Genomic DNA, 13,343 nt, shown 5'->3' on the forward strand with positions numbered 1-13,343 from the left:
GCAGAAGACAAAATGTACCTGGAAAGAGGTTACATGAGGCTAATAGAGATCAATGCTATTACCCCAATCAATGTTCCCACTACAGAGGTAGGAGGACCACACATCATATACCAAAGGGTAGGTGCCGCAAGTTGGCCACCAGGGCCAAAAGTACAGGTGTAACATGTTACTAAAGGTGAACTTATCCTTTAGAACAATGGCCTCAACTCTGGTCCTCGGGGCCCACTAACAGGCCAGATTTTAAGTATTACCTTGGGGAGATGCAGACTAGAGTACTGCAATCACTGAGCAGCAAATGAGATCGCCTTTGATGTAATTTAGTTATCTTGCAAACCTGGCCTGTTAGTTGGCCCCGAGGACCGGAGTTGAGGACCACTGCTTTAGAAGGAAACCTTTTCTGACTCTTTAGTGGTAAAATACTTGTTGATGGGCTGCCATCCAACCCAGCAGCTTCAATACTTTAGGCTGCTGAGAACAAACATGCAGATAACAGCCCCTGACTTTCCTATACTGCATACTAATTCTAGTGGTTCAGCCCCTGAGTACCCTCCTTCACATTTCTTATGGCTCACCTTGGGAGGAATGTAGAACTCCAATATATACCCATCGCTCTCAGGTTTTCGCAGGATAAGCCGGCACTTCTGCCACCGAGCCCGGCTGCTGCTGTTCACCTCTTCTGCCACCACGAAGTTCAAAACCCCTTCCCGCCGCACATCTCGTAGCTCTAGCCTGGGGGCCGGAGGTCTACTTAGCCGCAGCTTCTCGAACCTGTGTGTCCATCGCTCTCCGCTTGCCCTACCGGCTGAGGAATTGCAGTTGCTGTTGGCCCCTGTCTCCTCGGTGGGGGACTCCGCCGAGCTTCTCCACTGCAGAATCCCCCGAACGCTACCCCGTACGCTGCGGCTAACATTACGCAGCGAGAAGCGCTTCTTCAGACGTGGTTTGGCCGTGGTCGAAGAGGTGGAGACGTCCTCCGAGCTGTGGGACTGACTGCTGGACAGGCCGGAGGTGATCCCAGAGGAGTCCTGGCGAGGTTGAGTCTCCACTGGCGATGCCAGCGAGGAGTCACTGCAGGTCTCCGACAGGTCCCTGGTTGAGGTCTGAGCACCTGTAAAGGGAGCGATGCTGCAGCGGGTGGGAGAAGGGCCGTCCGGGGCATGGCTCTTGTTCACCTCCGTCTCAAAGTGCTCCACGAAATGCTCGGCAAACCGTCTTGAGAAGCTGCTCTCCGCCCCCGGTGTGGCGTACTGTGGATTCTCGCTCAGAAAGACCCGGAACCGTCGGGCGAAGTCAAGAGCAGCAGCATGGGCGTGAATCTCACAGAACTCCTTCCAGTTTGGAGATGGGGAGGAGGAGGTGGGTCCCTCTGGGGGCAAACTACCATTCATCGTGGGGGCTCCAGCTGGATCAGCTGCTAAACAAAAATAGAAAAAGAGGAACAAAATCATTAGAGGAGCACATTCACCAAAATGAGGGGAAATACAAAAAATTACCAGCATTTAACCACTTAACCTCCAGAAGATTTAAACCCCCCCCCCCCCCCTTCGTGACCAGGCTATGTTTTGCGATACGGTACTGCATTATTTTAACTGACAATTGACAATGAAATTTATGGCATTTTTTTTCCTACAAACAGAGCTTTCTTTTGGTGGTATTTGATCGCCTCTGCATTTTTTTTTATTTTTTGCACTATAAACAAAATAAGGAACAACAATTTTGAAAAAAAAAAACAATATTTTTTACTTTCTGCTATAAAACATATCCAATAAAAAAAAAATCTAAATGTGTTATTAAAATTAGGCCAATATATATTCTGCGACATATTTTTGGTAAAAAAAATGCCAATAGGTGTATACTGATTGGTTTGCACAAAAGTTATAGCACCTAGAAACAATAGTAGATATATTGGAATTTTATTTTTACTAGTAATGGGGGCGATCAGTGAATTATAGTGGGACTGCGACATTGCGGCGGATATTCTGATTCTGTAGGAATCAGTGACTAAAAATATGCACTGTACTGACGACACGGGCTGGGAAGGGGTTAAACATCTGGTGATCAAATGGTTAAATGTGTGCCTAAACAGTGTTTTTGTGTACTGTGTGTGGTGCATCTACTAAGAGAAATTATGGATTTTCTTGCCTTGCTTAGCAGGGAAAGAAAACCAATTACATCCCTGCTGACAGGACAGAGCTCTGCTTTGTTTACATAGGACAGAGCTCTGCTTTGTTTACATAGGACAGAGCTCTGTTTTGTTTACATAGGACAGAGCTCTGCTTTGTTTACATAGGACAGAGCTCTGCTTTGTTTACATAGGACAGAGCTCTGTTTTGTTTACATAGGACAGAGCTCTGCTTTGTTTACATAGGACAGAGCTCTGCTTTGTTTACATAGACGGTCATCCATCGGCCCGGAACCCACTGATCAGCATCTGCTGTGTCCAATTACAGTACAGCTGGGTTGCCTCCCCTACCTGGAAGTACAGGATCACGTACCTAGTATCCGTAGTTCCGTACATGTAAGTGATACGGTTGGCAATCGGTTAAGTTGCCTTTTCTTATTTGCAAAGCTATTTAAATAATAAAGCGGAACACCTTTTTAAATGCCCTGAGTAGCGTTCACAGGGAAGCTATAAGGCTCTTTCTGTGCAGAGATCTACCTCAGTGCTAACAGTGTCATCATCCCCTGAGCATTACATTTCCCAGTATCCCTTAAAGGGGAGTTCCACCCAAAAGTGGAACTTCCGCTTGTATGCCTTCTGATGTTTTGGAACTACCCCAAGGTTTGCCATCACTGTGATAGCCTCATCCCCAAAAAGACTGAGTTGTCATAAAATCAAAAAGTTGCTTCAACAAAGTATTAGTTGAGGGTGTGCACACTTATGCAACCATATTATTTTATTCTTTTATTTTTACTTCCCTCCACCAAAAAGATTTAAGTTTGTACAATTGTATTTGAGTTGTACAGTTTATAGGTCACATTAAAGGTGGATAAAGTTCTGAAATGATTTATCTTCGTCTCATTTTTTTTTACATCACAGAAATCTGACATTTTAACAGGGGTGTGTAGACTTTTTATATCCACTGTGTGAACCGAGCCTTAGGCCGGCCATAGACAGTTCAAATCCCGAGATTCAAACCGTGTGTGGGCATTCTGAAAGTACTAAGTTGCTCGATCGATAAACTTGGGTACAACCAGCCTGCCGGATTCACTTGCAATTATCACTGTTTTCTCCCGGTGGGGACAGCTTCACCTTCCCGCACTCCACACCAGGAGCAGACAATGGCTCGGCAGGGGGGATTCCCCTATCAACACTGTCTACCTTATGTCCTACTCCGGTGACATCAGTCCTCAAATCCTAAGGGTCCTTAGTTGGGTTGTTGTGAAAAGTTGAAATATAGTAAAGAAGCCTTTGAAATTCAGACGCAATATCCTATATCATAGGGATTATTGCCTCTCTAACAGGATCCAGCACTCATAAGCACACATGTCCATGTCCAAGTCTGTGTTATAATGTAATTTTATAAACAATGAGACCCAAAATTGGTAATTGAAAAGATTTTTTCGAATAGTATGAAATAATTACTTACATTTTTGTATGTTATGTTTTTTTCATTAGCATATATGAATATTATCCAAACGAAACCTCCTGAAGAAGCTAGACAGCGAAACATGTTGAGGAATTGTTTGTGGTAATGTTCCAAAAAGATGGATAAGAGCCCATTCACACTAGCACGACTTGTGAGGCGACTTGTGTAGCCCCAGGTCGCTTGACATAACAAAAGCAATGTTAATCAATCAGTGCCTTCTTAATTGGCACTACTGAAGTCGCTCCGACTTCAGAAAAGGGTCCTGTACTACTTTGAGGTGACCTGTGATCCGACTGTCCCATATACTTCAATGGGAGTCGCCTCCTTATCTTAATTGAAGCGACTTGTTATCAGACTTTCCAGGAAGAAGAAAGAGATTAGCCAGGCATTCCCCACAGGCAAAGTCGCCTGTCTCTTCAAAGTATTGCACAAGTCTCTTCCAAGTCTCTAAACAAGTCGTCTCTAAACAAGTCGTCTCTAAACAAGTCGTCTCTAAACAAGTCGTCTCTAAACAAGTCGTCTCTAAACAAGTCGTCTCTAAACAAGTCGTCTCTAAACAAGTCGTCTCTAAACAAGTCGTCTCTAAACAAGTCGTCTCTAAACAAGTCGTCTCTAAACAAGTCGTCTCTAAACAAGTCGTCTCTAAACAAGTCGTCTCTAAACAAGTCGTCTCTAAACAAGTCGTCTCTAAACAAGTCGTCTCTAAACAAGTCGTCTCTAAACAAAGTCTCTTCAAGTCACGGGGCGACTTTCTGGTCGTGGTAGTGTGAACCGGCTCTAATTGTTTTATTAATGTTATTATACATTTTCTACAATAAAAATTGGTGAATTTTATTACTATGTGTTCTTCTGAATTGTTGGCACCCTAAAAAGCCCCAAAAACTCAGAGTCATTTTGCAACTGTCTACCTGTGGTTGCAGGAAAGAAATTTGCAACGTCTTTGGTTTGCCTTAATGAGGCAACAGATTCCCTTTTAAGCGAGCAGCTCTTCATACTTGGTAGAGCTGTACACAAGTCACCGGGTAATCTGCCTTTCATTGATGGTAATCTCTGTGTACGGAGATACTACTGATGTTGTGCCGTTTGAAAACAGCGGTTTCACCTTCAGCACAGTGACCAGCTCACCAATCACTGAAAAAAAAAAAAAAAAACATCCGTGACCGATGACCCCGGGAAACTAATGCCTCGTACACACGTTCAGATAATTGGACGACTTATCGTTCGCATTTTGTTGCATGATACTAATATCGAATTCAACAATGCATATAAAAAACGTATGATTTTTTTTGTACGATTCTGGAAAAGCTTCCTGGTTGTATCAGATGGTGCAAAACAAAAACAATGGCAGCCAGGCTTTTTCCGGGCTATTTTTGTGTTTCTGATCATGCGTGGTCTTTGTCGACTGATTTCTACCGGACGCATAGTGTACTGATTAAACGATTGTTGTTCGCTAGGCTATCGTAAGACAGAAGTTTTCGTGTTTATCCCTTCGGATTTTGTTGGACGAACTGTCGTGATCAGCTGTAAAGTTGTGTGCCAACGATCAGATTATCGTGCGATCAAGTTGAAAGCGATTATTTGATTGTGTGTACGAGGCATAAGAGCCCATCATCAGAGGATCCTCCCATATACTGGTGTTCAGTCTTCACCATGTTATCTGCCCAAGGCATGATCTAATCATCTGAGAACCAATGTTCAGATTGTTCCACAACTGGGTTAGTAAAAGCAGATTGTGTAACGGTTATTACACAAGATATGCAAATACACAGAGAGTTATACTTAGAACAAGGAAACAATACTAAAGAAATAAGCAAGAGGCCATGGCTGTTCTTTCTTATTTCTGGAATTGCTATTGACCTGGCTGTGTCTGGCTTGAAGCAAAGATGCTTACATTCTGCCCTCCCTGTTTCCTCCTTGACTCCCCATCCCCCTTCATAAAAAAGCTACCGTATTTGCCGGGGTATAAGACGACCCCCCTCATTTTCAAGTTAAAACGTAGGTTTTGGGCAATGCTTGCCCTAGAAGAGTATCCCCCTTCCGAGGCAGCCGAAAAAATAATGTATGTACCGTAGTATAAAATGTGAGGACTACCATACTTTACATTGCCCAAAACAAACAACCCTAATAATCTCTCAATGCGCTGGATATGCGGTAATGATGTATGTACCGTAGCTTCGGCTACATACAGTATACCATGCTGAGCCAATCACGGTGTGCGATGTATTCTATTATTGAATACACAGCCTGCTCAGATTGGCGGAGTCAGAGAGGCGGGCTGATGATGTTACTCTCTCTGACTCCGCTAATCTGAGCAGGCTTTGTATTCAATAATAGAATACATCGCTCAGCGTTTTTTTTTGTAGATTTGGAGGCTGAGAGCAATAGAAGGGACTTTTTAATACATAGGAATACATATTAGAATAAAAAATATATTTTAAAACAAAAACGTCACTTTAAAATGTATCCAAGGCCAACATTTTTATTTATAAATGATATACTTTATTTTTGGATAGAGTGGAGAGGGATTCAAACACCTGAAAGGTTTTTAGAGCAGTCTGTGTCCCCATAAGGGAGATACCCCCTATTTATCTTAGTGACCACCATCACCAGAAGTGAGTGAGAAACCAAGATTTTGGTCTGTCGCCAGAACAGGAATAGAGAGGAAATCTTCCAATGAGGACAACTGTCTAACAAAGGGATTTCCCTCACTTTCCAGAGATTTCCTTTCACTTCCTGTTATCTATTGGAGGACAGGAAATGAAGAGAAATCTCCCCCCAATGTTTCACCACACCCTTTGAAAAAAAAAAAAAAATTTTGGCTTTAGTTAAACTGTAAGGGTCCTTTCACACGGGCTTTCTGGCCGGCGGACTCAGTTTTGCTTAGCGGGGATCAATCCTCTGATCCCCGCTGTGCAGGCGGATGACAGGTCCGTCTCCGCTTACTTTGCAGAGACGGAGCTGTCAGAGCCCCGCTCTCCTCTATGGGAGATCGGATGAAAACGGACCGCCTGTCCATTTTCATCCAATCCAATCCAATTCTCAGACGGATGGAAAATAGGGTTTCCATCCGTCTGGATTTCACAGACCACATCGGATCGGGTGTCAGCGGAGATCTCACTGCTGACATCCACTGCTTCATAGAGGTGCATGGAGCATCCGATCCGGTCCGCCTGAAAAACTGACAGACGGACCTGATCAGGAAGCCTGTTTGAAAGGGTTCTAACAGAATTGCTAAATGCCGCAAATGTACAACACCCAAAGTCACCAAGTCACAATAAAATAATGGACATCAAAGGAGTGTAGAGATGCACTGAATGAAAATGTCGGTGCCGAAACCAAAACAGAAAATTCAGGATGCACTTAGCCAAAAACCGAAACTGACAGTTTTTAAAAAAAATATATATTTTTAAATGTAATTGTATTATATTCTACTTTTTAATAAATATCATTAATTTAACCACTTAAGCCCCGGAAGATTTTACCCCCTTCCTGACCAGGGGGTATTTTGCGATTCGGCACTGCGTGACTTTAACAGACAATTGCGCGGTCGTGCGACGCTGTACCTAAACAAATTTGGCATCCTTTTTTTCCCACAAACAGAGCTTTCTTTTGTAGTATTTGATCACCTGTGTGATTTTTTGATCACGCGCTATAAACAAAAAAAGAGCGTCAATTTTGCAAAAATAACAATATTTTTCACATTTTTTTATATGAAATTTCCCCAAAAAAAAAAATGTAAAAATCAAAATTTTTTAACATTTTCGGCCAATTTGTTTTATGCTACCAATGTTTGGTAAAAAAAAAAAAAAAAAAAATCGCAAAAAGCGTATTTTGATTGGTTTGCGCAAAAGTTATCGCGTTTACTAACAAAGGGAAAGATTTTTGGCATTTTTGTTGTTTTTTTTTTTAACGCGTAATGGCGGCGATCTGCGATTTTTTTTGCGGTACTGCGACATTGGGGCGGACAGATCGGACCCTTGACTGACAGTTGTGACACTTTTGGGGTTACCAGTGACTTTTCTACAGTAATCAGTGCTATATATATGCACTGTTACTGTAAAAATACACTGGTAGTGAAGGGGTTAACTTTATTTGGGAGGGAGGAGCTGTGTGTATCCCTAGGGGCGTGCTTTCTACTGTGATTGGCTGTGGCTTGAGCTGTAAGGACACTGATCAACGGATCTACATACTAGATCCGTGTGATCAGTGTCTTTACAGCGAAGAGAATGACAGGTGGCTTGTTTACACAAGCTGCCTGACATTCTCCCTCTCCCCCGCCGATCGGGTCCGCTCCTCACACGCGCGGGGGGGGGGGGGGGGCGCCCGCTCCCTAGACCCTCACAAGCTAGTGACGTAGCCCTACGTCACTTTGCCTGTGAGGGGCTGACTGCCGACGTAGATCGGCGTTAGGCAGTCGGCAAGTGGTTAAAGGAATATAATTTTTTTGCCATTATTGTCACCTTTAGCGCAAGAAAATCTTAAGAAAATTTATCTCTTTAAATTTCATGTATATCTTCACACTGGTCCATCGTGCTTCTGTTGTGGTGTTATAAATCTTGCTTTCTGCATTTTTGGACAGTTAAAAAAAAAAAACACACCAAAAACGCACCTCCCCATTAAAGTTCATTTAAAACGCAGCAAGAACATATCAATATCGCACCCATTACATTTTTGAGGCACATGACCTATGAAAAACACACCATAAGCACAGTAAAATCGCAAGCGTTTTCGGCACTATTATCGGCACTTTTTTCTCATATTAGCTGATATATTTTTTGGCTGCCGAAATTTGGGTGCATCTCTAAAGGAGTGATTAGATTTGTTACTAGACTAGATAATGTTGTTTGAGGTTTTGTTATTTTGCCCACCTTTACATTTAGACCGCATTCACACTGAAGCGGCACGACTTTGGGAGCGACCTGTGAAGTCGCGTGCACCGCAACTTCGGCGCAACTTGCAGGGACTTCACATAACATAAGTCAATGCAAGTCGCTCTGAGGTCGCCCCGAAGTAGTACAGGAACCTTTTTCTAAGTCAGAGCGACTTGTGTCGCTCCTATTAGAACCGGTCCTGTAGCACTGCATGGACCGCGACTTGTCAGGCTGACAAGTCGCCTGACAAGTTGCGGCAGTGTGAATGGAGCCTTATATAAAATGTATATTATTATATTTATGACTCAAAGTTGCCAGACATCTTATGCCTCGTTTCGGTACAGTTCAGTACGGTTCGGAACGGTACACCTCGATCAGGCTTGCGTTTCCACCGCCAACAGTATCTCAACAGTGTAGCTCCACCCTATTGGTACGGTACTAATGTGCTTGGTACTAGTGACCGACCGATATCGTTTTTTTGTTGCCGATACCGTATTTTGGTCATCGGATATCAGTCTCAGCCGATATTTTCGGACATTTAAAAAAAAAATGTATTTATTTATTTTCACAAGTACTGTGGTGGAGGGATCTGGGGGTCTAAAAGACCCCAAACCCCTCCTCTGCACTTAAAAGCATTCAAAAACACCAAGTTTGGCTGTTTTAAATGCTGTCATTTTTTTAAATTTGTCACCGAGTACCCGGAAGTGATGTCATGTCATCACTTCCGGGTTTTTTACATGGAAACCCGATCAGAGCCGAACGCTGCTTTGATCGGGTCTTCTCTTCGGCACCTGTTCAGGTAGGATGCCCGGCCACAGAAGGCGGCGGGAGGGGGTTGGGGGGGGATGTCCCCTTCCGCTCCTTGTAATGACAGCCGAGCGGCTTCTCAGCCACATCAGTTGTCATTACAAGGCAACCGACCATCGGCTATGGACGCCGGTACCGGGGTGATGCCTCTAGCTGTAATATCGGTAACCTCCGGGGCCGATTCCGATATATCGGTCGAACCCTACTTGGTACCCCAACAAAAGGGTTCCAAAAAAGTGGTACGGTATGGTTCGAAATTAGGGTACCATTCACAACTTTTGACAATGGAAACGGCGAAAATTGCGTACCGTACCGCTCAGTGGAAACGAGGTATAAAGCTCACCACATACTATGAAATCTGACTCTACAATCTGCTTTTTAGATCCACAATTAGCAGATTTACTGCTACAGGGCAATTGTTCTATGGAGAATCAAGTACAAAATATGTGAGTCTGCACTTCCGGATAGGGGGTGCGCGCAAGCGCCGCTGGCACACCACGTCTGCTGTGATTAGTCACAGAAGAAGCCGATCAGTGGGTGCCGACCAATGAATGTCCGCCAGCACCCACTGATCATTGGGGAGACAGACTGGAAGGAGCTCTGCATATGTAAACAATGCAGAGCTCTGTTCTGTCAGCGGAGATGTGCTGGATTTTATTCCCTGCAAGCAGGGAATAAAATCCAGCACATCACTTAGTAAAAGTAGCACACTGTGTACACAAATACTGGTTAGGCACACATTTAACCCTTTGATCGCCCTAGATGTTTAACCCCCTTCCCAGCCAGTGTCATTAGCACAGTGACAGTGCATATTTTTAGCACTTATCACTGTATTAGTGTCACCGGTTCCCATAAAGTGTCAGTCACAGACTGTCCACCTTAAAATCGCAGTCCCGCTATAAGTCGCTGTTTGCCGCCATCACTGGTATAAAAAAAAAAAGAAACAAAATAAAATTCCAGTATCCATACCATAGTTTGTAAACGCTATAACTTTTGCGCAAACCAATTAATATACACTTGTTTGTTTTTCACACCAAAAATATGTAGCAGAACACGTTAGCCTAAGGCTCTGTTCACATGTAGGCATTTTTGGGGAGTTTTTCTGCTCTAGGATCAGCTCTCAAAACGCCCAACAAGACAAATCCTATTCATTTCAATGGCCCCTGTTCACATCGGAGCATTTTGACGCTGTGAGCAAAACGCCCAACGCTCAAAAAAGTACATGAGCTTCTTTTTGGGCAGATTACAGGCGTTTTCCATTGGTCTCTATAAAATCTAAAAACGCCTGCACAAAAAACACCTGTAAATCACGGTAAAGATCGCGGTAACGCTACGCTCAGGTGTGAATGTAGCCTTAATTTATAAAGAAATTAGAATGGTTTTATTTATTTATTTTTTTTATTGAATGTTTTATAGCAGAAAGTAAAAAATACTGTTTTTTTTTTTTTTTTCAAAGTTGTCGGTCTTTTTTTTTTTTTAAATTATAGCGCAAAAAATAAAAACCACAGAGGTGATCAAACGCCACCAAAAGAAAGTTCTATTTGTGGAAAAAATTATATGTACAGTGTTGCATGATCGTGCAATTGTCAGTTAGGCTGCATTCACATGTCAGCGTATGGATCGCGGGCAGAATCGCCGTGATTCCGCCCGGCGATCCGGAGATCATTGCAAATCGCGGGACGCCTGTGCGTTGCCCGTGATTTGCAATAGCACCCCAAACGCTGAGCGATGTTGCCGCGATTTCCGCCTGCCGAATCGCGGTAACATTGCGCAAAAAAAAAATCGCGGGACGCAGTACGCTCCAAAGAAGCTCTTGTACTTTTTTGGTCATAATGCGTCCCCCGATTTTTTTTTTGCGCAATGTTACCGCGATTCGGCAGGCGGAAATCGCGGCAACATCGCTCAGCGTTTGGGGTGCTATTGCAAATCAACGGGCAACGCACAGGAGTCCCGCGATTTGCAATGATCTCCGGATCGCCGGGCGGAACCACGGCGATTCTGCCCGCGATCCATACGCTGACATGTAAATGCAGCCTTACAGTAACGCAGTGTTGTATCACAAAAAACGGCCTGGTCCTGAAGGAGGGGGGGGGGGTAAATCTTCCTGAGATCAAAAGGAGTAACTCCACTTTTATTGGGGAAAAAAAAGATGCCCTCTGGGTGATCTTTGCACATTGCAGGGATTTTACCAAACTTTGTTGTTAATTCCTACCTTTAGTTATGAAGAAATAGCAGTTTGTTTCTCTGTGTCCGTGTGCCAAGTAAATGTGAGTGACTTTATATTTATCAATCAGCTGCTGCACCTGCAGGGATGTAATGAGGAAAGCTGCAGGGTCTGCATTCCTTTAGACGTGATTTCCTATTTGGAGTATCACATGAAAAAAAAAGAAATTGTTGTTGCAGAGGATGCCAAAAATTTGATTTGTATCTGAGTGCAGACTTCTGGGGAAATGAGTGAGCCAATCAAACAAGAAGGATAATACATTTCTGGGGGTGTCCTGTTCACCAACTGTTTACAGAACAGAACGCCTCCAGGTAGCCATAATGCATTGCAGCCATAGCATTTGTATAGGCTATTTTTTTTATTTGCTATTTTTTCCCAGGAAAGTGGAGTTACCCTTGCAGTGTCAGATTGCATAGATGAGGTGCGTCCTCCTACTATATCATTTTGGTAAATCTAGGAGATTGTATGGTATGTGTCCACTAGCGATGAGCCCAGACACGGCATGAACTTGTCTCAGCTATCCCGCCAGCCAATCATAGGCAGCGGAGGCATTCCCTGCCCCGCCTTCACATGTAAACATACCCATTGTTTACAGATGGCTGTGAAGTGTGGAATGCCTCCGTCGCCTATGATTGGTGGACAGCTTCCTGGCGGGATAGCTCAGTCAGATTAGGACTCCTGTCCGCACACCCCTAGTGGCCACCTTAGGACAATGCATATATCCAATTAATGAAAAACAAAGACAGTAAGAGCAGTAATACCTCTTGGGATCCCTTTCGCCTCTGCCCATCCTGTCCCGGATCCTCTATGCACAGGGCCCCCGGGATGTGGCCCTTGGCTGTGTGGGATTCTCCTGGGTTGTGGCCCCAGCCTTTCTGCTTGCTCGCTCACAAGGTAAATCTCTGTGTCTGTCCAGCCAGTTTTGGGATAGGGGATTGGCAACGTCAGATGAGGTGAATGAAGTTGCTATGAGATGAGTCACGGAGGGGGGGGGGACTTTGAGGTGTGGCCCTGGTCTAGGGTCTTCTATAGGACCCCTGTGATGTCAGTGGGCTCCCCCCAGAACAGTAACAGGCGGGCCTCTTAATGGAGATCCCAATAACAGTGATGTGTCAGCACCAGGCGGAGCTCCGTGTGATGGGAGGGCTCCAGATAAACCAGTGACAACCTAGAAGACAGTGACTGGTCGGCTGCCAGGAGGGGCCCCTGAAACAGTACCGCAAGTATGCAAAGCTTATTTGTGGCCCCTAGTGGCGGTTACGGCCGATCTGCAAACTGTATGTGCTCGTGTGACAGGTGGGCTCCTACAAAAGGGGCCCCTACGACAGTAAAGAGCTGGCTCCTATGAAGGGGCCCAATGTGACAGTGAGGTGTGGGCTCCTACGAAGTGCTCCCTGTGACAGTGAAAGGTGGGCTCCTATGCTGGGGCCCCTGTGACAGTGATGTGTGAGCTCATATGACAGGGTCCCTCTGACAAAGATGGGTGGGCTCCTATGAAGGGACACCTGTGACAGATGGGCTCCTATGAAAGAGCCCCTGGTGACAGGTGGGCTCCTATGAAAGGGCCCCTGGTGACAGTTAAGCTCCTATGAAAGGATTCCTGGTGACAGGTGGGCTCCTATGAAGGGCCCCCGGTGACAGGTGGGCTCCTATGAAGGGCCCCCGGTGACAGGTGGGCTCCTATGAAGGGCCCCGGTGACAAGTGGGCTCCTATGAAGGGCCCCGGTGACAAGTGGGCTCCTATGAAGGGCCCCCAGTGACAGGTGGGCTCCTATGAAGGGCCCCCGGTGACAGGTGGGCTCCTATGAAGGGCCCCGGTGACAAGTGGGCTCCTATGAAGGGCCCCCGGTG

The 13,343-nt window shown here is 44.9% G+C and overlaps 1 protein-coding gene across 6 annotated transcripts in view; it reads right to left on the minus strand.

The window, feature by feature from the left end:
* The window catches only part of SH2B1 (SH2B adaptor protein 1), a 31,030-nt gene extending 18,561 nt beyond the window's left edge, over positions 1 to 12,469 (minus strand). For 5 of the 6 annotated variants that reach the window (XM_082261980.1, XM_082261981.1, XM_082261978.1 and 2 more), the window contains exons 1-2: positions 12,254 to 12,469; positions 573 to 1,414 (exon numbers count right to left, since the gene is read on the minus strand). In XM_082261980.1, the coding sequence (XP_082118106.1) occupies positions 573 to 1,388 (816 nt within the window). In that variant the 5' untranslated portion in view covers positions 1,389 to 1,414; positions 12,254 to 12,469. The remainder of the gene's footprint in view (positions 1 to 572; positions 1,415 to 12,253) is intronic. The other variant, XM_082261979.1, reaches the window with a different exon arrangement.
* Between the last annotated feature and the right edge of the window lie 874 nt (positions 12,470 to 13,343).

This window comes from Pelophylax lessonae, assembly GCF_965119305.1.
Source record: "Pelophylax lessonae genome assembly, chromosome: 6".
In the NCBI taxonomy this organism is placed as follows: Eukaryota; Metazoa; Chordata; class Amphibia; order Anura; family Ranidae; genus Pelophylax; species Pelophylax lessonae.